At 37.2% G+C, this 26,972-nt stretch overlaps 1 protein-coding gene across 4 annotated transcripts in view; it reads right to left on the bottom strand.

Moving 5' to 3' along the window:
- SMC5 (structural maintenance of chromosomes 5) overlaps positions 1–26,972 on the bottom strand; it is a 96,828-nt gene that overhangs the window by 5,229 nt on the left and 64,627 nt on the right. For 2 of the 4 annotated variants that reach the window (XM_003806365.7, XM_034967602.4), the window contains 7 exons: positions 26,054–26,177; positions 25,517–25,639; positions 5,380–5,505; positions 2,999–3,043; positions 2,487–2,582; positions 1,931–2,035; positions 1,610–1,729 (listed from right to left, as the gene is read on the bottom strand). In XM_003806365.7, coding sequence (XP_003806413.2) covers positions 1,610–1,729; positions 1,931–2,035; positions 2,487–2,582; positions 2,999–3,043; positions 5,380–5,505; positions 25,517–25,639; positions 26,054–26,177 — 739 coding nt within the window. The remainder of the gene's footprint in view (positions 1–1,609; positions 1,730–1,930; positions 2,036–2,486; positions 2,583–2,998; positions 3,044–5,379; positions 5,506–25,516; positions 25,640–26,053; positions 26,178–26,972) is intronic. The other 2 variants (XM_008952927.6, XM_055091885.3) reach the window with 1 other exon arrangement.

Here is a 26,972-nt window from a genome sequence, read left to right as displayed (position 1 = left end):
GAATCCCCCTAACTTCTTCAGTTGGTTAAGAAGGAAAAAAACAAGGTAGGAATTACACATATACTTTGAAAACTTAAGTCATACATACACACAATACTCAGCAAAAAGCAAGCCTGGCACGTAATAGGTGCTCAATAAATATTTGTTGTAATGAGTACATTAGTGTTTTATAAATGTTGCCAAAACTGAGGATGCTCTAAGGTTTACTATTCTTATTGATGGCACTTCTATGTCAGGTTCAGATTTACCTTAAAAATGAGATACATAACTTACTAATTAGGCCGGGTGTGGTGGCTCATGCCTGTAATCCCAGCAATTTGGGAGGCCGAGGGGGGTGGATCACTTCAGGTCAGGAGTTTGAGACCAGCCTGGCCAACATGGGGAAATCCCATCTCTACTAAAAATACAAAAATTAGCCGGGCATGGTGGCAGGCATCTGTAATCCCAGCTACTTGGGAGTCTGAAGCAGAAGAATAGCTTGAACTCAGGAGGTGGAGGTTGCAGTGAGCCAAGATTGCGCCACTGCGCTCCAGCCTGGGTGAGAGCGAGACTTTGTCTCAAAAAACCAAAACGAAAAACATGAAACTTACTAATTAAAGGTTATCTATTAATTGAATAGAGCTTTAAGGTCTAAGATAGTACTGAGCAAGAGAAAGATATAATACAACCCACATATGTAATTTTCAATTTTCTAGTAGTTACTTTTTTTTTGAGACAGAGTCTCTGTCCCACTCTGTTGCCCGGGCTGGTCTCAAACTCCTGAATTCAAGTGATCCCCCTGCTTTGGCCTCCCAAAGTGGGATTAGGCATAAGCCACAGCACCTGGCCTTTGCCTGTCTTAAAGAAAAATTAATTTTAGCCCAAATTGCAATGCATAAACTTACAGCACAAGAAATTAGTAGCAAATTTCCCACTATTTCCATTCTTATAAATTCTTAAATTCTTTTTTTTTTTGAGACAAGGTCTGGTTTTGTTGCCCAGGCTGGAGTGCAGTGGCACCATTTTGGCTCACTGGAACCTCCACCTTCCAGGCTCAAGTCATCCTTGCACCTCAGCCTCCAGAGTAGCTGGGACCACAGGTACATACCACCACACCCAGCTAATTTTTGTATTTTTACACAGATGCGATTTTGCCATGTTGCCCAGGCTGGTCTCAAACCCGTGAGTTCAAGCTATCTGCCTGCCTCAGCCTCACAAAGTGCTGAGATTACAGGCGTGAGCCACCACACCTGACCATGAATTCTTAAATTCTTTATTAAAAAAAAAAAAGACACTGATATACACTATATTTCAAACTAATCTGTTTATGAGTCTTCTAACTCCAGCTGTGGTAGCTTTATAATGTATTTATTCAATACAACTGAATAACCATTACTCAGATGTATAAGAAGAGTTACAAGGTATTAGTCACTAATTCCAAACATAACCCCCCCCAAAAAAAGTGACCCTAATGGAATCCCATAGGTGGTTTTCTCCTTTCTTTCAACATTTTGGTAAACAAAACTTTTCACAGATATAACTCGAAAGTAAATAAATAATTTATATGTACTTTAAGCATATAATTAAAATTATTTGCCAGAAATATTATTTATTTCAAATGCAATTTTACCTCATTTTCTGTATGGAGATCAACTTCACCAGCACACTGCATGGAACTAAAAAAATTGCTGAATTTTTCATTAATTTTTTCTACCAGCTCTTTTAAAGGATTAAGCCACCTTTCTTTTACCTACAAATAAAGGCAATATAAAAACACAATTTAAAAGCAGTATTACTATATTCTGACACACAATTTTATGTAAATTTTATATCAGTATCAGTCTGGGCATAACACACTTCTCTTAGAAGCATGTCATCTCATTTTCCATTATTCTACATTCCCATTTCATTAATAATCACATGATAAAAAGATTAAAAACTAAAAAATTACCTGTGAAATGTTTTCCCTGTATTGATCTAGTTCAACTTTCTTTCCCTTTAGTTCCTCAGTTAACTGTTCTATTTCTTCTTCTCTTTTTGTATATTCCTGAACAATCTGGCAGGGGAAAAAAAAACTTCTTTAAGATAAATCTACCAAAGGATAAAACTATATACAATTTTGCATTGATTAAAACATTAAATGAAAATGCCAATTGTGCTGCATTGTTTGTATGCAAATAATATATGCTCTTATTACATACTGAAAGTGACATTTTTTATCCTTGAAAAAATAGACATTGCAGTATTTCAGGTTAGCCCAACTATTCTTTTTATAAAGAAAAGGCACAGAACATTGTGTTCCTTAGGAAGAATCTATTTAAAATTCTAATAGATTCAGAATCTGGCATTTAAAGTACATTGTTCCTGCTGTCTAGCTTATTATTACCAAGAGCTCTAGTACAGAGTGGGAGGCAAGTACTGGAGGGAACTCTGTGTGTGTATGTGTGTGTATGGGGAGGGTGGTGGTGGTGGTTGGATGCAGAATGGGAATAGAGAAACAGGCATACTGTAGGATTCAGTCCCGTGAAGCAGGAAGCTCTTGATCTTTCTTCAGTTAATAAAGCATCAATTTCATCCAATGTGTTTGGAAGGTCTTGGAAAACCTAAGAAAAAAATTGCCCGTCATTATAGATACAATGAAAACAGTCCCATTCAAATAGTTAAAAGAAAAATAATCTGCTGAATAAGTTATCTATCTGTTCAACAGCATGCTGGCACACAAGAATACAAAGGAATAATAAACAGGGTCATTTGCCTTCAAAAGCTTGTACTTTAAAGAAAACAAAATGTATGTACTGGATAACACTTTAAGGCAATGTATTGATGTTGAGTATTAAAACAAGCAGTACATATCATATAGGCTAGGAATTTAGAGAAAAGAAGTATCAGTTCATGCTACAGGAGAGTTAAGAGAATTCAAAGGCCTAGAATTCATCTCCGGGCCTTAAAGCAAATGGCTAGGGAGGAGCAAGGCAGAGGGAAGATAGGAGCTTGGGAAAAAAGAATGAGTACTGCATACCATGGGGAGTGAGGAGTTGTGTCCATTTGGAATGGTGGGTACTTGCTGAATTGGTAGAATGGGTCCAGAATATGTGGGGCATTGAAAGAGAGCAAGAAGTTAGAACTTTATACTGCACTTATGAAGAACTAAAAAAGCATCCTGAGAATCTAATTACTTTGACAGTTGAATTTCACCACAGTACTATCTTCTGAGTCCATGCCATGGGGAAAAATTAGAACAGATACTTTTTTTTTTGAGGGGAGGCAATCAGTACATTGTTTGGTCTAGCACAACCTGCAAAGGCTATATACTACATGGTACAAAATGAATCCTGAAACCCTGAAAAAGATCTTGACATATTAATCTAATATCTTAAACTTATTATTTTAACCTCTTAGAAAGCAGTTCAACCTCTATAGACCTTCCAATATTCCTTTGTTGAATCTCTGACTTACTGAGATGTAAGCTCATGTGTCCAACATTTATTTACTCGATATCCTCACTTGACTCTAATAGACATCTTATATTTAAGATGGTGAAACAGAATCTGGATTTCACCCACCTTCCCTATCACTTTAAGCAACCCTATTTCTCCTTCAATCTTCTCCATTCCAGTAAATGGCATCGTAATTTGTTCAGGTGAAAAATTTAGGGGTTCTCTCTCTCATCCTTCATGTCAAATCCATCAGCAAGTCTTGCTGGCTCTGTCACTAAAAGATATCTGAGACCTGTCAACTTCTCCCTCTCTCTCTTCAGTGCTATCACCCTAATTCATGCCATCATGTATCTCTTGCGTGGTCCAAAGAAATGACCTTCTAAATGGTTTCACTGCTTCCATTCTTGTATCCCTACTTTATCCTCCATCTAGAAGAAGAGAAGTTAGAGTGCTCGTTCATAAAAGTAGTAATGTCACTTTTCCATTTAAGATCCTCCACTGGAGTCCATCCCAAAAGAATACAACCTTAATTGCTTGTATAGTCTACAAGGCCTACATAATCTTGGCTTCTGCCTTCTTCTCTGCTTGGATAATTTTTAACCCCAATGAGATTCCTTTTATTCTGAAACATCCCAAATATACTTCTGTCTTGGGCGTTGTCTGAGCTGTTTTCTCTGTCTGGAATACTTTTGCCTGACATCTTCACTTGACTGATCTGTTCTCTTCATTCAGGACTGTTATAAAATGGTATCTTTTCAAAGGAGGCTTCCCTGACCAAGTTCCCATCCATGTCACTCCATCTCCTCACCCTGTTTTGTTTTTCTTAGCATCTCTTGTTATCTGACATTATCTGATTTTTGATTTGTGTTTTCATCTACCCAATCTTCCAGACTAGAATATAAGTTTCAGCTGAGAAGGAAGTATGTCTGTCTTGTACAATGCTTGACATATAAGAGGTAATTAATACATTTTAATGAATATAATCATCTCCTAATTTTGATTCAAAAACAGTATGACTTATCAAGAATAGAATCATGCTTTTTCTGAAAGAAAAAATTAGTAGATTGTACTTATATTTATTTTATAACAACACAATGTATTCTGAAGACATTCTACTGTTTTTAGAAACAAGCTTCTCAATTTGTTTTAAAGATATCTACTGAGTTCCTAGTATGTATCCAATTAGTCGAATCCATTCTCTGTGATTTCTGTGTCTGATATCATAAAATAAATCAATTGAGGATTTGAAAATTATAATCCATTAATTTTTTTCCAGTTGTTTATATCTTTAGTAGCCATTTCATTATCTATTGAAATAGATAACATTTGAAATTAAGAATTTTAAAGACACACCAATACTAGATATTTTAAAACTTATTTTCTAATTTCATTTTGACATTATTCTGAATAGGTATCCAGGCAAAGTATCATCCCCACTTGTCACAGAGGTACATAATTAACGGTGGAATGTGACTAAAGGGCAGCATCTCCTAATTTTACTGAGTGGTATGTCAGGATAAAAAATATAATGGAAATAAGACCTCTTTTATCCTTTTCTTATTGGCAGATGTTAGCCTTAAATATTCAGCTCTCATTGAACCCTAATTAAACACCCCAATTTCCAGGGAAACATTTTCATTTTCCCTTTATTTTTAAAATATTCTATTTATTATTTCTGATATACCAATTACTGGTACAATGTTTCCATGAAAAACTATATATGTTCCAACTGTACCCATTAAAAGGCATTTGTATTGGAAGAATAAATGTTATAGTACCAATACCATTGATCTCTTAAGCAACATTATTTTATATATATATATTCAGTTTAAAAATGTGGAAAAACTCCCTATTTTTTACGACACATCATGTTTTTCACAGCCTGTTACAATGGCTAAGATTCCATAATCTTAAAAATATGTTAAATATGGCAATTGTAGCATTATATACTTTTTATACTTACTGTCTGGTATTCTTGAGGAAGAGTCTGCTCTGCACCCAGGTTACATACTTGCCTCGCTCTTTTCATAAGTTCTTTGCATTTCTGCAATAATCTCTGTCTATTTTCATCCAATTCAATGAAATGTTGCTATTAAAAAAATTTATTTTGAAAATTTGAATGTTAATGTTAAAGCAGAGGGATGTTTTATTAAACTACCACATATTAAATATTGTTGAATTCTGATTATAATGATAATCAAATTATCTGAAACTGTTTCTTAAATAATGACTCTTTTTATTATAAAGGTTAAACTTGAACTTAAACTTTAAAATACATCAGCACATCAATAACCTGGCATTTCTCTAATCCATAAGAGGTGTAAAATTTAAATTTTACTGCCTTTTTCTGAAAGTCTAGCTTAGCTCCATGTAATTATATTTATTTATTTATTTACTTATTTATTTACTTTTTTGAGACAATCTTGCTCTGTCACCCAGGCTGGAGTGCAGTGACGTGACGTGATCTCAGCTCACTGCAACCTCCGCCTCCCAGATTCAAGTGATTATCACGCCTCAGCCTCCCGAGTAGCTGAGATTACAGATGTGTACCACCATGCCTGGCTAATTTTTGTGTTTTTAGTAGAGACAAGGTTTCACCATGTTGGCCAGGCTGGTCTCCAACTCCTGGCCTCAAGTGATCCATCCGCCTTGGGCTCTCAAAAGTGCTGGGATTACAGGTGTGAGCCACCAGGCCCGGTCATGTAATTATATTATAATCAGATTTGAGATACACAGTACACAGGCTTCATATGACAAAACTCAGCACTCAAATGTAGTTAGAACCTTTAAATCATGCTTGATAGTTTTCCAAGTACCTTCCATGTATTTATTTATTCATGGACCTATTTATTCCTTCACCAAATAATTACTGAGAACCTATTAAATGCCAGTATTATAATCCGCATTGGTCACAGAAAGGTGAATAAGGACACAGGATCATTATCATAACAGAAACAGATACTCTTTACTGAATGCTTATGTGCTGGGCCCTTGGCTAGGTGCTTCGCATACATTATTCCCTTTATTTCTCACAAACACTGCACAGTAATATTATCCTCATTTAGTGCATTAAAAAAAAAAAGAGACTGAAAGGAATTAAGTAACTTGCCCAAGCCCACACATTTAGTTAGAGACTGTCATGATTCAGATCCCTGTCTGCTTACAGGACACATGCTCTTTTCATTACAGCATGGCACCTCTCAGCAGGAGCAGATTGGACAGAGTATGTATGTAGGGAAGGTCAGAGTGGTCACAGAAGCTATGACAACTTAACAGCCTTAAATGACAAGAAATAAGGAACATATACAGCAGATGACATTCCAAGGACAGGTGATTATGAATTTTAAGGCATATGAGCCTCAAAGACCTGCTTATTTAAGAAACAAGTAATCTAATATGGTTGGAGGAGAGGAATTTGTAAGGATGTAAAAGATCAGAGTTGGTAAAATGGACAAGGGCCAGACTGCAAAAATTTCACATGCAACAGGGAAGGTATCTCATCTACTAAATGTCTTCTGTAGGTCAAGCACTGTTACAACCACTATCCTGTTAATTGTTCTAATCCCAATTATGATCTTAAAGAAAAGGGTTACCTCTATTTGTAGATGTGGCTCAGACACATTAAGAAACTTGCCCAAGGTTACGGAACTAGCAGATTTCTGAGAAATAAAACAGGTCTGGTTTGCTCTTTTCACTAACCCTCAAACTCTGGTTGGCACAAAAAACAGTTGGGGGTGGGGGATCTGGAATGGCCTAAGCACATTCCAGATCTACTTGATTAATATCTCTGGGGCTGAGGTCTGGACACCTGTATTATTATTATTTATTATTTTATTATTATTACACTTTTAAGTTTTAGGGTACATGTGCACAATGTGCAGGTTAGTTACATATGTATACATGTGCCATGCTGGTGTGCTGCACCCATTAACTCGTCATCTAGCATTAGGTATATGTCCTAATGCTATCCCTCCCCCCTCCCCCCACACCACAACAGTCCCCAGAGTGTGATGTTCCCCTTCCTGTGTCCATGTGTTCTCATTGTTCAATTCCCACCTATGAGTGAGAACATGCGGTGTTTGGTTTTTTGTCCTTGTGATAGATTACTGAGAATGATGATTTCCAATTTCATCCATGTCTGTACAAAGGACATGAACTCATCATTTTTTATGGCTGCATAGTATTCCATGGTGTATATGTGCCACATTTTCTTAATCCAGTCTATCATTGTTGGACATTTGGGTTGGTTCCAAGTCTTTGCTATTGTGAATAGTGCCACAATAAACATACGTGTGCATGTGTCTTTATAGTAGCATGATTTATAGTCCTTTGGGTATATACCCAGTAATGGGATGGCTGGGTCAAATGGTATTTCTAGTTCTAGATCCTTGAGGAATTGCCACACTGTCTTCCACAATGGTTGAACTAGTTTACAGTCAACCAACAGTGTAAAAGTGTTCCTATTTCTCCACATCCTCTCCAGCACTTGTTGTTTCCTGACTTTTTAATGAATGCCATTCTAACTGGGGACACCTGTATTATTAAGGGGGCCCTCAGGTGACTTTTATGCACATGGGTTTGATAGCAAATAAACTTAACCAAGACAATAGTTATGAAAAGTGAAAGGATATATACTGGACCAAACTGAAAATACAAGCAATCCTTTATACTAACCACTTAGTACTATGGTTTCCTTGAATAAATTCCTCAGTCCCTATAGCTTGAGAGAAATAAAAGAAAATGTTAAAGACTCCCAATCACCCCTACTCTGCTAAGGACCATTGTACTCAGGCAAATGCAAAACAAGGAGCAGCTGGATAGAAACTAAATACTCCTAATTTCTTCTATTCCTGATTCTTGTTCCTCTGGACTTTGCTAAAATAAAGTATTAGAACATTATGGAAAAGAAGTATCAATGAGTTGATAATTTGAAGCTCTGGACTTAGAAAGACAAAACCTCATTTAATAGTTTGTTTGGTGGCATATGTGTAATAAAATATTTATCTGAGAAAATATTCTATACATATGTGTTTGTGATAGAGATCTTCACATGGCACTTGTTTTGCTTTTTGTTTTTAAAACCACAATTCTTGCTGAGCTTTTTAAGGGCAGAAGTGGGAAGGCATATATAATTATATCAGATAATGCTGTAAAGTCAGACGAGTGAAAAGGCTTTATCTACATTTCTGCTTAGAGTCTAGCCTTTAATAGTTAATAGAGAATAGAAAATACTCCATCTGTTTAAGATGTAAGATAAGAAATGAGTGAAATGTACAAAATATCCCCCACTAACATCTCAAAAAAGATTACTTTGTAGTTATATACCCTAGAAAAAGTTTGTAAGTATTATCTTTTTTTCTAAAATTCTTTTTATGGAAAGTTCACTTGTCATGGAAATTGTACAGAAATACCTCGACATTAAACAAGAAAAAACTTTTCTAAGAAGGCCCTCTTGTGGAAGAAGTAAGAATTATTCACAGAATTTCTTATGAAAACTGTATATATTAAAACTGTTATTTTAGTAACAGTTCATTAAAATAAGAATCAAATAAAATGAAAACCATTTTCTATATGAATAAAATTAAGTTCTAGGTATCATCAACTTTTACTAAAACATTAGCTGTAAATTAACACATTTCTCCCTCATTTTTCCTTTAATAAAACATCATTCCAATTTAGTTGATTTCAAATTCAAATGTTAACCATTTGTTTTAGTTACCAGACAGAATACACACTTAAAAATATAAAAATCATTCATTTTTTTAGAAAGTCAACTTTAAATTTTAATGTAATACTAGAAATTTAGAATAATAATCTTAACTTTTAATACACAAGACCATAAATTCTACTTAAACTAATTTAATCATAAACAATAAAATAATGGGAATAATACTATTTCTTTGTAAAATGTTTTCTTCAAAATTTCATCTAAGTAAAAAAAAAGTCTCCTCTGAAACAGTTCTTTTTTGAGGGAGTGGCAAGCAGGTAGGCAGAAGAGAGGTCAGATGAAAAGCACAGAACTCCTAAATTTGGTATTAGAATAAGCAAATAAATGTAACAACTTTCCATCTTTATAACTAATATTAATTCTGATGTAAATCTATACTTTTAAAGGAAACACTGGCTTCATGCTAAGCAGCACACTAGGCATCTTGATAAATATTATTAAACTGAATATCATAATATCCCTCCAAATTAGGTAGGTATCATACTTATGGCTGCAGAGAATGATTAAGCTTGGAGTGGTTAGGAAACCTGCCCATGGTCAAAAACAAAATAACAAGAAATTTTTATCGACCTCTGTATTTGGATTCACATACAGCTTACTAATTTGTCCTAAAAATAGTCCATAAGTTAGTGACATTACCAAAGAGAGGCTTCCCACCATCTACCTTTTTCAGGGGATGTTTTATAGGTCTGTTGCCCTATTTACCTTCCAAAAATCTGAGAAAGTATCAAACTCCACGGTGGTTAGTTACCTCTAAGTCCCCTCATAAATACAATCTCCCCTGAAATTTTGTGTCAATCTTCTTTTGTGAATTTATTTTCAAGAAAGAAAAAAGGACAAAACCAAGTGGTAGCAATAGTTCCTCAGAGCAACCTGCCATGTGTTCAAAGGGACAAGTAGGAAAAAAAAATTTCTCTTTGGTTCAAGTGAAGCTGCATAGCAGGAACAGATGAGATAGATAAAATCATGTGCAGGTAAATGGCAGCAAACATGAGAAGAAAACAAGAGTAGGTAAAAGAGAAAGTGAACTATCACACACCTATTCTACTACATAATTTTAGTCATCATTCTTGACTCTTTTTTTTTTTTTGAGACGGAGTCTCGCTCTGTCGCCCAGGCTGGAGTGCAGTGGTGTGATCTCGGCTCACTGCAAGCTCCGCCTCCCAAGTTCATGCCATTCTCCTGCCTCAGCCTCCCGAGTAGCTGGGACTACAGGCGCCCGCCACCACACCCAGCTAATTTTTTGTATTTTTGGTAGAGATGGGGTTTCACCACGTTAGCCAGGATGGTCTCGATCTCCTGACCTCGTGATCTACCCACCTCGGCCTCCCAAAGTGCTGGGATTACAGGCGTGAGCCACCGTGCCCAGCCCATTCTTGACTCTTTCAAATGTGTGGCTAATGACTACGATCAGACAGCAGCAAACATTTATTAAGTATGCACAACAAGAAATGAAAGAACCTTACAAAAGGGCTGGTAAAGCATTATCAATGAAAAGCATTACAAAATTTTATTTTATTTTTTTTTAGAGATAAGGTCTTACAGTGTTGCCCAGGATGGACTTGAACTCCTGGACTCAAGTGATCCTCCTATCTCAGCCTCCAAAGTAGTTGGAACTATAGGTACACTCAGATCATTTAAGAACTTTCGAATCAACTTATGAATAAGAAAAACAGAGTGGTGTAAAATATTGCTGAGGAAATGCAAAATAAAGTCAGAGGTAGTATTAAGTAAAGTTACTTATGTGTGTCAAGGAAGAGTTCTGGTCTTAAAAGCAGCAATGGACTCAGAATGAAAAAGGTAAACAAACAATACGGGAAAGATACAGAGGTTATGAACAATGGTAGGAACACTGGAATAGCCAACCAAGGTAAAAAAGGCTAGAAGTTGGAAGTAGACATTAGAAGACTACTGTAAAGCTCTGGATGATGTATAATATTATAAAGCTGTAGATTTCTGCAGCAGAATATAAAAATTAGCACAATTTTTTTTTCTGGCAGTTAAACGAGTGCAAAATTCATAAAAAGTGAGGCCACAGCTATTAGGACTTAATGCCTAGACAGAGTGGTAGCCGTGATAGTTAGAAAGAGGTGAACTAGTAATGTGGTAATGGCTAAATTGGGCAAAGGGCAAGGAAAAGGAACAAGAACAAAAAGAGAATCAAAATGCTAAGTTTCTCCAGTTAACTTTAAAATTATGCCAATGGCTGGGCATGGTGGCACATGCCTGTAACCCCAGTACTTTGGGAGGCCGAGGTGGGCAGACTGCTTGAGGTTAGGAGTTTGAGACCAGCCAGGGCAACATAGTGAGAACTATCCCTACAAATAAAAAATTAGCCAGGTGTGTGGCATGCACCTGTAGTCCTAGATACCTGGAAAGGCTGAGGCAGGAGGATTGCTTGAGCCCAGGATTTCCAGGCTGCAGCAAGCTGTTGACCATGCCACCGCACTTCAGCCTGGGTGAGAGAGTAAGAACCCGTTCTCAAGGAAACAAAACAAAACAGCAAATGTGTTGAGAAATTATGCACTATTAAAATATAATCAAAATAAAACATAACGAGTTACGGTGGCTATTTGTGCTTTCTGAATAACCAAAATGCATTCAACTACAGGAATTTTAACTTTAAATTTGAAAGTGGCTGTCTTGGTAAAAAAAAAAAAAAAAATTAGTAATTCACTGATTAAAAACAAAACCCTCTCCCCAAATCTTTCCTACTTTCCAGAAACACGGCAGTCAGCTCTACTCAAAACAGTATTTCTTGGCCAGGTGTAGTGGCTCACACCTGTAATCCTAGCACTTTGGGAGGCCGAGGCGGGTGGATCATTTGATGTCAGGAGTTTGAGGCCAGGCATGGTGAAACACGATCTCTACTAAAAATGCAAAAATTAGCCAATTAGCAGGGTGTGGCGGCGCTCGCCTGTAGTCCCAGCTATTTGGGAGGCTGAGGCAGGAGAATCACTTGAACCCAGGAGACTGAGGTTGCAGTGAGCTGAGATCGTGCCACTGCACTCCAGCCTCGGTGACAGAGCAGGACTGTCTCCAAAAAAAAAAAAAAAAAACACACATCCCAAAACACAGTATTTATCCTATTTACTAATAAAATGGATCAGAAGAGAACACCCTGCCAACCTGTACTAATCTCAGTCCATCTATAAGGGCTATTGGAAGAGTATCTCTCACTGTGTCAAGTGTGGGTTACAGTTTAAGAGCATACTTACTCCAAAGCCATTGATTTCATACTTCTGTAAACATGACACAAACAAATCGTTTTCTTAAGTTCTCATTAATACTGATGTAAAAGTAAAACTTCAGGCACCAGAATCAAATGTTGTATTGTTGATATAGTTTGGCTGTGTCCCCACCCAAATCTCAGCTTGAATTCCCACGTGTTGTGGCAGGGACCTTGTGGGAGGCAACTGAATCATGGGGGCAGGTCCTTCCTGTGCTGTTTTCATGACAGTAAGTCTCACGAGATCTGATGGTTCTATAAGGGGGAGTTTCCCTGTACAAGCTTTCTCTTTGCCTGCCACCATTCATGTAAGATGTGACTTGCTCCTCCTTGTCTTCCGCCATGATTGTGAGGCCTCCCCAGCCATATGGAACTGTAAGTCCATTAAACCTCTTTCTTTTGTAAACTGCCCAGTCTCAGGTATGTCTTTATCAGCAGCATGAAAACGGACCAATACAATTTGTTACTGGATTTAAAGCTACACATATTAATAGTATCTGCCTGATGGGTCAACTTCTTCATGAAACCTCTTTTATAACAACATTTCCTATATGGAACAACCACATTCATAAGCTCAATCAATGAAGTAACTTCAGCATGGACTCTACAATTACTTACCAATAGAACAGATGAAAAAGTAGCAGATGACATTCCCTACATGCCCAGGAAATAAGCCCTGATGAGGCTCTCCTCTGGTAGCTAGTTCAGTTTCTTCACTCCCCACTCCCATTTGGAACTTACCTTTGATTGCTTTTTGCTGGACACCGACTACCTATTTAGAATACTATTGCTATTCATTCTGCCATCCTTTCCTTCCTTTGTTCTTGGTGAAGGTGGGGAGTGGGGGAGAGGACTTTCTTGTCTTCCACATCTCTGGATTTTGCCCAGCCCTAGCATATCAAATCTAATCTTCAGCTTCGTTTGGCTATGTGTGTTTGTGCCTGCATGCTCCTAGTTGCTTATCTGCTAGCAACACTGTTTTTTTCCTAAGTCAAAGGGTTTGAAGAGGTTGGCTTCAGAATAATAAAGCTGCTACTTTACTCTGATTTAATCTTTCCATTCACCTGTGCAGTCCTATGTCTACATTTCCTAAAATCTACCCTCTGTGGATGCTTTCCACAAAAAGGCACCCCTATATAGCTCACATTTATGTAACAAATACATTTATGCAGTTAAGTTACAGTGAATCATGTACATAACCCTGCCGGAGAGTGACAGACTCTGGTGAAGTAGAATAATAGATGGGGAAGGGTAAAAAGAGACTCTGAATACATGAACAGGTTTAAAAATCTACAACAAATACAGCAAGGGTTAACATTTGTTAAAGAGGGGTAGCGGACACATGGATGTTATGTTACTCTTCATATTCTTGTATATGTTTAAAATTACGTAATAAAAATACTAGTAAAAAGACAAGTGAAATAAATGATAAAACTCTAACTTAATTTTTTTTTGGTAACTCATTTCAGTTTTCTTCCCTAACTTTTGGGGTGTAACCAAGGAATCATAAACTGCAATATTTAAAGGAGACAACTTGATGAATTCTGACAAATATACACACCTGTAAAGCTATTACCATCAAGATAATAAACATATCTATCACCTTCAAAAGCTCTGAAATTATATAGTGTATGCTCTCTTTTGGTCTGGTTTCTTCCACTCAGCTTCACTGAGATTCATTTATGTGTGCATCAGTAATTCATTTCTTATTGTGGCAGAGTAATATTCCACATACCATAATTTGTTTAATCATTCAGGTGTTGCTGGGCATTAACCTCCATTTTTGTTGTTGCTGGTTTTTTTTTAAGACAGGGTCTTGCTCTACTGCCTAGGCTATAGTGCAGTGACATGATCACTGTTCACTGAAGCCTCAACCTCCCAGGCTCAAGTGATTCTCCAACCTCAGCCTCTCAAGTAGCTGGGACTACAGGCATTCACCATCATGCCTGGCAAATTTTTAATTTTTTGTAGAAACAGGGTCTTGCTATGTTGCCCAGGTTGGTCTCAAACTCCTGGGCATGATTCTCCTGCCTTGGCCTCCTAAAGTGCTGGGATTATAGGCATGAGCCACTGCCCTCAGCCTTGTTTCCAGTTTTTAGCTATTACAAAGACAGCTGTTACACATTTGTGTACCAGTCTTTCATAGACATATTCTTTCATTTGTCAGGTATATGTTTAGCCCTTAAACTCCCAAATGATTTTCCACAGTGATTATATACATTTTAAATTCCCACCAGTGGCGTATGACAGTTCCAGTTGCTCCAAATTCTCAGCAATTTAGTATGATCAGTCTTTTAAAATTTTAGCAATTCTATTGAGTCTATGGTTTAACTCATGCCTTTAATATAAACTTCCCTACTGACTAATAAGGTTGGACATCTTTCTTTTTCATATATATACTTTTTCTTTTCTACCCAAGACCAGTAAAGTCAGGTTGGGCATCTTTTCACGTGCTTATTTACTATTCATATACTTCCTTTAGTACGGTGAAGTTCTTTGCCCATTTTTTCACTGGGTTGTTGGTCTTCTTTGTATTGATAGTTGAAATTATTTTTATAGCATCCATCAGGGGTCAGCAAACTTTAAAGGCCAATAAGGAAATTAAGCTTTGAGGGCCATATAAAGTCTCTGTCACATTATACACACACACACATACACACACTCTCTCTCTCTCTTTAAAAAGTATGAAAACTATTCTTAGCTCACAGGGACTTTACAAAAACAAGACCTTGGGCTAGATTTGGCCCACAGGCATAGTCCTCTTGGTCTAGATACAAGTCCTCTCTGAGGTGTACTGCAAATATATTCTCCCAGTTTGTAGCCTGCCTTTTTGTAACGGCATCTACCGAAAACAAAAGTTGTTCATTTTGATGAATGCAATGGTTCTTTTTCTCTTATAATTTGTGTTTTTTCTATTTTATCTAAGAAATCCTTGCCAAAACCAAGGTAACTAAGATTTTCTCTTACATTTTCTTCAAGAAGTTTTATAATTTTAGCTCTTACATTTAAGTCTGTGACTCATTTGTATATGATACGAGGTAAGGGTATAGATCATTTTTTACATATGACTATGCAATTGTTCCAGCACTATTTGTTACAAAGATTACTCTTTCCCCATTGAAATCCCTGGGCATCTTTGTCAAAAAAAAAAAAAAAAAAAAACAACTGACCATAAATATGTGGATGTATTTCTTGAGTCTCTATTCTGTTCCATTGATCCATATATATCTACTTTTATACAGATACAATGTCTTGATTGTTGTAATGTCATAATAAATTTTAAAATTAGTGGGAGTCCTGCAACTTATTTTTCAAAGTTGTTTTTGCTCTTCTAAGTCCATTGCATTTTAGAATAAAGTCAATTTCTATAATCTGGCTGGGAATTTTATTGAATTTACAGATTTGGAAGAGAAATGACATTTTAAGAAATCCTGAATTTTTGATCCATGAACACCATGTATTTAATTTCTCTCAGCAAAGTTTTCTCTCATCAAATTTTCGTAGTTTTCAGGATACAAGTCTTTTAAATATATCCCTAGTATTTTTTTCCTTTCTTTTTTTGGGACAGAGTCTTACTCTGTCACCCAGGCTGGAGTGCAGTGACATGATCTCGGCTCACTGCAACCTCTGCCTTCAGGGTTCAAGTGATCCTCCTGTCTCAGCCTCCCGAGTAGCTGGGATTACAGGCATGTGCCACCATGCCCAGCTAATTTTTGTATTTTTAGTAGAGACAGGGTTTTGCCATGTTGGCCAGGCTGATCTCAAACTCCTGACCTCTGATTATCTGGCCACCTTGGCCTCCCAAAGCCTTTCTTTTTAATGACAGGGTTTTATCCCCTCGTCCAGGAGGCTGAAGCGCAGTGGTGAAATCACAGCTCGTGGCAGCCTTGACCTTGTGAGCTCAAGCCATCCTCCAGCCTCGGCCTCCCAAAGTGCTAGGATTATAGGTATGAGCCACCATGCCCAGCCAGGTATTTCATTTTTGATGCTATTGTAAATAGTACTGTTTTAAAATTGCAATTGCCAATTGTTCATTGTTTGTAGGTGGGGCCGCAATGAATTTCTATATATTGAACTTATCTCCTACAATCTTGCTAAATTTTCACTGATGGTTCTATTAGCATTTTGGTAGATTCCTTAAGATTTTCCATAAAGATGATTGTGTTTGGAGGTTTTTTTTTTTTACATTTAATACATTTAATTTTTCTAGCCTTACTGCACTGACTAGAACTTCCAGTACAATGTGGACTAGAAGTGGTAAGGGTGGGCATTTTCCTCGTCCCCAGTTGTAAGGGGACAGTTTACAGTTTTCCACCAAGAGTGATATGAGTTGTTGGTTTTCAGATATCCTTTATCAGAATGATGAAGTCTCCTTCGATTCCTAGTTGCAAAAAGTTTTTATAATGAACGGATGCTGAATTTTGACATTTTTTCTGTGTATATTGAAATGATCATCTAGTTTTTCAGTTTCGGTCTGTTAATATGGTGAATTATATTGATGAATATCCAAATATTAAACCAACCTTATATATCTGAGATAAAACCTAATTGGTTACAATGTATTACTTTTTATATATTGTTGGATTTGACCTGCTAACATTATATGAAGAATTTTTGGGTCTATGTTCATGATAGGTATTAGTCTGTAGTTCTCTTTAGTATCAGGTAATGCTGGCCTCATATAATGCTTCAAGAAGTATTCCCTCCTCTTCACCTTCTGGAAAATCTTAAGTAGAACTGGTATTAATTCTTTTTTTTTTTTTTGAGACAGGGTCTCACTCTGTCACCCAGGCTGAAATACAGTAGTCCAATCACACCTTAGTGTGGCCTTGACCTCCCAGGCTCAAGTGAGCCTTCCACCTCAGCCTCCTGAGTAGCTAGCTGAGATTACAGGTGCATTCCATCATGCCTGGATAATTTTTGTATTTTTTGTAGAGACAGGGTTTTGCCACATTGCCCAGACTGGTCTTGAACTCCTGACTCAAGGGCTCCACCTGCCTCGGCCTCCCAAAGTGCCGGGATTACAGTGTGAGGCACTACACTCAGCTGGGATTATTTTATAAATGCTTGGTAGAATTAACCAGTGAAGATTTTGGGACTGAAGTTCTCTTAGTGGTAAAGTTTTTAATGAGAAATTCAATTTTTTAAATAAATATAAGGTTAGTCTAGTCACCTATTATCTTCTCGAGTGACCTTTGGTAGTTTAGTGTTAAGAAATGTGTCCATTTCATCAAAGTTGTCAAATTTATTGGCATGAGGTTTTTAATCATATTCTCTTAATATCCTTTAATGTCTATAGGATCTGTAGTGTTATTCTGTCATGCTACGTGCATTGTGGTGTGGAAACTCTTTCCAAGCAGTAAGATGAGGCAATCATAGGGCTCACTTTGTTTTCTACCCCTTCTCTCAAGGATCACTGTCCTGTGCTGCCTGTTGTCCAATGTCTGAAAACCTCTATTTGACATACTCACATCTTTTAGTGGTTTCCAGTGAGACAGTAAATATGGTTCCTGTTACTTCATCATCGCCAAGAATGGAAGCTTTACTTTTTATAATGAAAAATTTCAAACATACACAAAAGTAGAGAGAATGGTATAAACTTTCACATACCTATTATCCAGCTTCAACAATTATCAACTCATAACCAATATTGTTTCATGTATACTCCCTTCCTAAATGGCCCTCTCTCTGGAATATTTTGAAGCAATCCCAGACAGCCTATCATTTCCTTCATAAATATTGTGGCAATGTATCTTTAAAAGATAAAGACTTTAAAAAAAAACCCATAAACATAATACCACTATCAAACCTAAAAATATTATCAATAAATTCTATTATCAAGTACTGAGTCAGTATTCAAATCTCCCTGTTTTTTTCTACCTTTTAAAAGTAGTTGATTTGTTTAAATCAGAATCAAAATAAGGTGTACACATTATATTTGGTTAATACATTTCTTAAGTCCTTTTAAACTTTTAGGTTTCCTCTTCCACTTTTCCTTGAAAGTATTTTAGAAACTGTACTGTCTAATAAAGTAGAAACCAGTCACATGTGGCTATAAAGCACTAAAATGTGGCTAAAGCGACTAAGAAACTGAATTTTAAATTTGAATTTAAATTTAAAATTAAAAACTGATACTTGTTCCTAGCTACTGGAAAATGGAACAGCTTGGGTATGTGAACCTAACTTTTTCAACTATCAGTTTCAGAAAATCAAAATACAGATCAAGTATTTCTGATGAAAATTTACTATCTGACTTGAGATGTGTTTTAAGTATAAAGTATTTTGAAGACTATGAGATACAAAATAGCTTATTAGTAAATTTTCAATATTGCTTATAAGTTGAAATGACAATATTTTGGATATACTGGGTAAAATATATTATTGTAATTCATTTAACCCATTACTTTTTGCTTTTTAAAATCTGGCTACTACAAAGTTACATGTAGGCTGGGTGTGGTGGCTCACATCTATAAACCTAGCCTTTGGGAGGCTGAGGTGGGTGGATAACCTGAGGTCAGGAGTTTGAGACCAGCCTGGCCAACAAAGTGAAACCCCATCTCTACCAAAAATACAAAAAAATTAGCAGGGCATGGTGGTATGCCTGCTAGTCCCAGCTACTTGGGAGGCTGAGGCAGGAAAATCGCTTGAACCCAGAAGGCGGAGGTTGCAGTGAGCTGAGACTGCACTCCAGCCTGGGTGACAGAGTGAAGACTCTGTCTCGAAAAAAAAAAAAAAAGAAAGTTACATGTAGAGCTTACACTGTATTTCTACTGGACAGTGCTGAAGTAAATTATTTATCCTACAGAGTTCCTTATATTCTAGGTTTTGCTGACTGTATTCCTCAGTGTTATTTAATATATTTCTTCCTGTCCTGAATTTATTGTAACCTGGTAGTTTTAGACCAGTGGTTCTCAACTGGGGGTACTTTTGCTCCCCAGGGGGCAAATGTCTGGAGACATTTTTGATTGTAACAACTGGGGTGAAGTATGTGTGTGTGTACTACTGACATCTAACAGGCAGAGGCTAGGAATACTGCTAAACATTCTAAAAAGCACAAAAAAATTTATCCACTCTAAAATGTCAATAATGCTGAGGTGAGAAACCCTGTTTTAGCGACTTAGACTGCAATTTGATTTTTTTTAATAAGACTATTTGATATGGTTTGGCTCTGTGTCCCAACCCAAATTTCATGTTGAACCGTAATCCCCAATGTTGGGGGAGAAATCTAGTGGGAGGTGATTGGCTCAGGAGAGTGGATTTCCTCCTTGCTGATCTCATGATACTGAGTTCTCACAAGATCTGGTCGTTTAAAAGTGTGCAGCACTTCCCCCTTCTCTCTCACCGCCATGGTAAGACGTGCCTGATTCCTCTTCACCTTCCCTATGATTTTAAGTTTCCTGAGGCCTCCCAGCCATGCACCTTGTACAGCCTGAAGAACTGTGATTCAATTAAACCCTTTCTTTATAAATTACCCAGTCTCAGGTAGTTCTTTATAGAAGTGTGAGAATGTACTAATACAGAAAATTGATACAAGAGAAGTGGGGGCATTGCTATAAAGATACCTGAAAATGTGGAAACAACTTTGGAACTGGGTAATAAGCAGAGGTTGGAACAGTTTGGAGGGCTCAGAAGAAGACAGGAAGATGAGGGAAAGTTTGGAACTTCGAGACTTGTTGAGCAGTTGTGACCAAAATGCTGACAAGGATATGGACAGTGAAGTCCAGATTAAGGTGGTCTCAGATGGAGATGAGGAACTTATTGGAAACTCGAGTAAAGGTCACTCTTGCTATGTTTTAGCAGAGACTGGCAGCACTGTGCCTCTGCTCAAGAGATCTCTGGAATTCTGAACTTGAGAGAGACGATTTAGGGCATCCGGTGGAAGAAATTTCTAAGCAGCAAAGCATTCAAGATGGGGCCTGGCTGCTTCTAACAGCCTATGCTCATTTGCATAAACAAAAGTGACCTGAAACTAGAACTTTAAAAGGAAAGCAGAGCATGAAAGTTTGGAAAACTTGCAGCCCAACCATGCAGTAGAAAAGAAAAACCCATTTCCCAGAGAAGGAATTCAAGGCTGCAGAAACTTGCAGAAGTAAAGAAGAGCCAAATGTTAACAGCCAAGACAATGGGGAAAATGCCTCCAGGGCATGTCAGAAGCAGCCCCTCCCATCACAGGCCTGGCGATCTAGGAGGGAAAACTTGTTTCTTGGGCCAGGTCCAGGGCCCTGCCGCTCTGTGCAGCCTTAGGGCATGGTGCCCTACATCCTAGCCACTCCAGGTGTGGCTAAACGGGGCCAAGATATAGCTCAGGCCATTACTTCAGGGGGTGCAAGTCCCAAGCCTTGGCAGTTTCCACAAGGTGCTGGTCCTGTGGGTGTGCAGAAGGCAAGAGTTGAGGTTTGGGGGAGACTCTGCTTAGGTTTCAAAGGATGTATGGAAATGCCTGGATGTCCAGGCAGAAGTCTGCTGCAGGGGCTAAGCCCTCATGGAGAACCTCTACTAGGGCAGTATGGAAGGGAAATGTGGGGTTGCAGGCCCTACACAGAGTCCCCACTGGGGCACTGCCTAGTGGAGCTGTGAGAAGAGGGCCACCATCCTCCAGACCCCAGAATGGTAGATCCACTGACAGCTTGCACCGTGTGCCAAGAAAAGCTGCAGGCATTCAATGTCAGCCCATGAAAGCAGCTGTGGGGGCTGAACCCTGCCGAGCCACAGGGGTGGAGCTGCCCAAAGCCTTGGGAGCCCACTCCTTGCATCAGTGTGGCCTTGATGTGAGACATGCAGTCAAAGACTTTTTGGGGGCATTAAGACTTAAATGTTTGCCCTGCAGGGTTGCAGACATGTGTGGGGCCTGTAGTTCCTTCGTTTTGGCTGATTTCTCCCTTTTTGAAAGGGGGTATTTACCCAATGCCTGCGCCCCCATTATATCTTGGAAGTAACTAGCTTGTTTTTGATTTTACAGGTTCATAGGTGGAAAGGGCTTGCCTTGTCTCAGATTCAACTTGTACTTGGATTTTTGAGTTAATGCTAGAATGAGTTAAGACTTTGGGGGACTGCTGGGAGGGCATGATTGTGTTCTGAAATATGAAAAGGACACAAGATTTCGGAAGGGCCAGGGGCAGAATGATATGGTTAGTTCTGTGTCCCCGGCCAAATCAAATGTTGAATTGTAATTCCCAATGTTGAGGGAGGATCTTGGTGGGAGGTGATTGGATAATGGGGGCGGATTCCCCTTGTAGTTCTTGTGATAGTGAGTTCTCACAAGATCCGGTTGTTTAAAAGCGTGTAGCATTTCCCCCTCATCCTCTCTCCTACTCTGCCATGGTAAGACATGCTTGCTTCCCCTTCACCTTACACCATAATTGTTAAGTTTCCTGAGGTCTCCCAGCCACGCTTCCTATACAGCCTGTGGAATGGAGTCAACTAAACCTCTTCATGAACTACCCAGTCTCAGGTAGTTCTTTTTAGCAGTGTGAGAAGAGATACCCTATTCCACAGTGGTGGTGTGTCCTTTCATTAGGGTACATGTAAATATCTGGCTATCTTTTTGTGATGCTGGAAACTAATGTAATCCGATTCATTAGCAGCTGCAAAGTAGTAACAGCCTAATTCCTTTATTGTTTATAAATTACTTCTTTAAAGATAAACTTCTCTTCATCATGTATTTGTTATTTTCAGGATAAATGCAAAATTCTCTATTTAACCATTTTTCAAAGTCACAAGCCAGTTCCCCAGTATCCTCCAAAGCTACCAATATTATTTTATTTCAGCATCATTATAAACTTGTGCATTTAGACATATTTTCAGGATAAGTGCAAAATTCTCTAACCATTTTTCAAAGTCACGAGCCAGTTCCCCAGTATCCTCCAAAGTGAACAATATTATTTTATTTTAGCATCATTATAAACTTGTGCATTTAGACATTTTTGATACGTTTCTATCTATTATCTCTTCATGTATGGCAGGTAAACGATTCTTCATGTAGGCTCCTGGGTCCTGTTGATAACCAAGTCATCTCTGATAATTTCTTTGACTTTTGTTATGAAAAGATGATCATGGCTAATCTTATATAAACATTTCTTCTCCTGGACCTGAAATCAGCCATTTCTCCAGTGGGCCACTTTAGTGGAAAATAGTATTTAGAAGTCATAATCTAGGTCTTTTTAGTAGACAAACCTAGGAAATGTTTGTTTTTTTTGAGAAAATACATTGTGAGTTCATTCCGATATTTACATTCAAATTAAAAGCTTTAAGGTTTTATTATGTATCTTCTTTTATATCTGAATCCCTTTTCTCTTATGCTGAAAAACTGTAATTACATTAACGTAACTACTTGTTTGCTTTACTCTATAATATTTTCAGAATAACATTACAAATATTAACATTATGATTACTGAAAACAGTACATGATTTTTTTTGCAATTTTTTTTTGCCCTTAGAATCATTACAGTGTTTTATGGTCATTTGGAATAATTTTTCTCTGTTAGGCTATGTTGCTAACTCAAAACAAAGTTAGATGCATTTGTTTCACTGTGCTTTTACTAAGCTTGTCTTTTTGGAAAATTTCATTTAGTTTTGCTGGCAGATGGTTCCAAAGTGGAAAAAATATAAGATTTATTTAGATGAGTGTAGCTTTTAACCTTGTCTTTTCCTACCCCCAGCTAAAAAAAAAAAAATTAAAAAAAAAAAAGATTCTGGTTTATCATTGTAATTTTTAAATAAGCCAACATAAAGGCAAAGTAATCACTTTCCCTGATCCTTTCTTTGATAGTAACATACTATAAAGTTTTCTCTCCTTTCTTTTTTGACCTAAGAATATATATATCACTGCATAGCAGCATATTGAGATATTTAAGCTTTTTAAAATTTGTATTTCCATTTGCCTGGTACACCTTTGCTCATCCATTTACGTAAGTTTTCATGAGGTATAACTTACATACCATAAAATTCGCTCATTTGAAGTGTACAATTCAATGACTGTTAGCAAATTTACAGAGCTATGTAAACATCACCACAGTCCAATTTTACATTTCCATCACCAAAAAGATCCCTTGCACCCATCCATCCTTTTATTTTAAAGCTTTCTCAATCTCTTTCTTTTAGATGTACCTCTCACATTCTGCACAGTGTTGGAATTTACTTCCAAAAAATATTTTAATAGGTGAATTATATCCATTTGCATTTAATAATATGACTGATGTTTGACCTTAGCTCTGCCACTGTTTTATGTCATATTTGTTTTTATGTCTCTTATATCTGTAAATAAAATATCTAGTCTTTAGTTATGTGATTTTCTTGCCCTGCCAGTCTCTTGTCTTTGTGTATCTTTTTGGTATTTAGGAAGGCTTTTATTTTTATTCTGAAGTTTATTATTACGCAAATATCTTATATAATATCCTTATGTCCTTAATAGTTTTGGGGGATACTATCTATTGGCTCCCTACTATAAATAATTTTGAATCTCTCTCTTATTTTCCTCTCCCAAAACATCTAATATGAAGAAATAACTTTTTATTTCCTGAAAATACCTATAGGACAATCAGTAAATATATTCTATTTTACTTGCATTATCTCCCTTCTTGCATTTTCAGAGAAATGTGCTTTAGTTACATTGTCAGACTTATAACTATAGAATATATATTTTATGATCTCCTTTATCATGTAGCTCTAGTTCTCTTCAGTAAGAAGTTTTGTTCTGCAAAGGAGTTTCAGTTAGTTTGAGAGTTCACAGGGCTAGATCACCCCACCACTATCCAACATTTCTGAAGTCTATAAAGTTGCCTCTCAGTTTTAGCTGCTCTCAAATTGATCTCTAAGTGTTCTACAACTAATGAGACCTTTAGAGATTATCAGGATGCTGGCAGTCTGATATCTGGATTCTCTGAGCCCTCCCTTGCTGATACCATGCTAGTCTTGATGCTGCTGCTGATTTATTTTACCCACTTGTATTCTGGAGTTCACAGGTGTTGTATAATAAAGAATTTGACTGGGCTTTGTTGCTGGTTCCTCTAAAGTTCTTGGAATTGAGCAATAGGAGAGTCTGTATTACTCGTGAGCCCCTTAGATCACTCCTGAGTTAATGCTAAGAATATGACTCAGGATGGGGATAGAAAATGCCACAAAGATCAACTGTATGATTTGAGCAATATACATGTCTTTGAGCCACATGATTTCAGCCCAACTTCCCAAACTCCAGGGAAGAGGGCTGATGATCAAGCTCAACCACACGGCCAATGATTCAATCAACAACCATGTCTATATAATGAAACCCCAATAAGAAACCCGAGTACTGAAGCTTGGTAGGGCCCACTGGTTGGTGAACCAGGAGATGTGTGAGGAGGGTGATGTACCCTAATTGCACAAGAAAAGAGTAAAGAAACTTTTGAGTTTAGGAACCTCCAAGATGTTGGTTGCCCTGTGTCTCTTAATTTTGCTAGTCCTGATTGTATCTTTTATAATAAAATCATAATCGTTAAGAATAGTGCTTTCTCGAATTCTGAGTTGTTTTATCAAATTATTGAACCTGAGTGGGGGTCATAGGAACTCTTGAATTTGCAGCTAGTTGGTCAGAAATACAAGTGACCTGGAGACCCCTAAACTTGAAGACGGTGTCTGAAGTAAGGGTGGTCTTTTTGGGAACCGAGCCCCTATGGTATACAGTTTGATAGTGACTCAGGATGGTTAGCGTCAGAATAGTACTGCAGTACCCCCACATGGATACCTTGAAACTTAGTTTTGTTTTACGTGTTGTCCACAGGTTTGTTGTTACATTATTCTAGCTTCTCTTCTGTTTTTGGGAAGACATTTTGGAGATTCAAAAACTATGCCACTGCCACTACCATCTTATTGCCAGCTCTCCTTCAGGTTTTAAGTTAATATGGTATATCACATGCTCTCCCCTCCACCCAGTATTTCTGTGTTTATCATTTCACAGTCAGATATTAACAAAAGATTAAACTGCTGAAGTTACTCAACCAGTCTTAAGTATTTTAAGTATTGCTTCCTCATCAACATGATGCATTAAATTTGTAAGTTAAATAGCATAAAACAACAAACTATATATTGCTAGTGATGACACATGATATATATTTTCAAACCAGTCTGAGGTTAGAACCTCAAAATAAAAAGTAAAGGCAAAAATTTTACCTCTGTAAGACGGAGTTGTGAAGATGCGGCCATATAATCTGATTCTAATTTGTTCTTCTCAGAGATCACTGTAGTATTTTGGAGAATTAAATCTACTTTTTGTATATGCAAAGAAGTACAAATCTAGGAACAAAAACCCCTAAGAGTTAATTTTTATGTTACCTATCTTTTAGAACTAAAAAATGTATAGTTTTTTAAAACAAAATTATAAACCATGAAAAAATAATTTTCCTATTGTGCCTGACATCTCTCTCAAACAGTTCTTGTAACAATTTTTTAGAAAGTGTTTTCCTTTGTTTTTAAGAGAGTCATCTGGAATAAACACATTTAGCTTAATGAGTGCTTTTATCCTATTTATTACCTCTAAAGAAAATGTCAAGCAACTAAGCAAGCTGAAACTGATGATAAAGATCTCTTGCTTATATAACTAAAATGTCAAAAACCTTAATCAAAACCTTCCCTCCCTCTAAAGATTTTACTATCTTATCTGCCCGATATTTCCTTTAAAAAATGACTAAAATTAAAACAATACCTTACCTTTATTAGGTTTGTTAATTCGGTAACAAGTTTTGCTTTTTGAACATTTATTTCTTTGATTTTGGTACTTGCTTTTCGCTCTTCCTCTTCAAGATTGCAAGTATCCTGTTCCATCAGCTTTAAACTGTATGACACATATAATAATGAAGAAATCAGGGTTAAACATAAGAATTGATCCCAAATTCTTAGGTCCCCCCAGTTTTCTGGGATATATTTAGCAATACTTTTCAGATATATAGTGCCTGGCCCATAACCGATCAATCAATATAAGTTGTTTCTGTTGCTATTAATATTGTTTATAAAACAGTCACTTCCCTTAAGGAGCTAAAGTGGGGAGAGTTAATAGCTAAAAACCAGAAACGAACAAACAAAAAACACAATACAATAATCCTAAAAGTTAATAGTATGTTCTCAATTTTAAAGATGAAGAAACTAAGGCTCAGGTAAGTGAAGTAAATTGCCTAAAATCACAGATATTAAGTGTTAAGATGTGTTTGGTACCAAAGTCCATGTTCTTTCCACTATACCATGTTGCCTCGAAGAGAAAAGAACAAAGGATGGAAGCAACAACAAACAAATTCAGCGGGTGCTGTAGAGAGTGGCCAGAATGGTACAAGGACGGGTATGTTGGGGAGGGGAGGGAGATAAGTTGGAATGGGTAAAGCGAAATAACATTTTGAATAATCATAAAAGCTTGCCTAAAGGAGAGTAGTGTTTAATTAAATTTCATGTAGCAACTGTAGAAAGCCATAATTTTTTTTTGTTTGTTTGAGATAGGAGTCTTATTCTTTTGCCTAGGCTGGAGTGCAGCATCACAATCTCAGCTCACTGTAACTTCCACTTCCCAGCTCAAGCAATTCTCCTGCCTCAGCCTCCCGAGAAGCTGGGATTACAGGCGCCCACCGCCATGCCCGGATAA

This window comes from Pan paniscus, chromosome 11, assembly GCF_029289425.2.
Source record: "Pan paniscus chromosome 11, NHGRI_mPanPan1-v2.0_pri, whole genome shotgun sequence".
NCBI lineage: Eukaryota > Metazoa > Chordata > Mammalia > Primates > Hominidae > Pan > Pan paniscus.
This window is presented reverse-complemented; position numbering and strand designations above follow the sequence as displayed.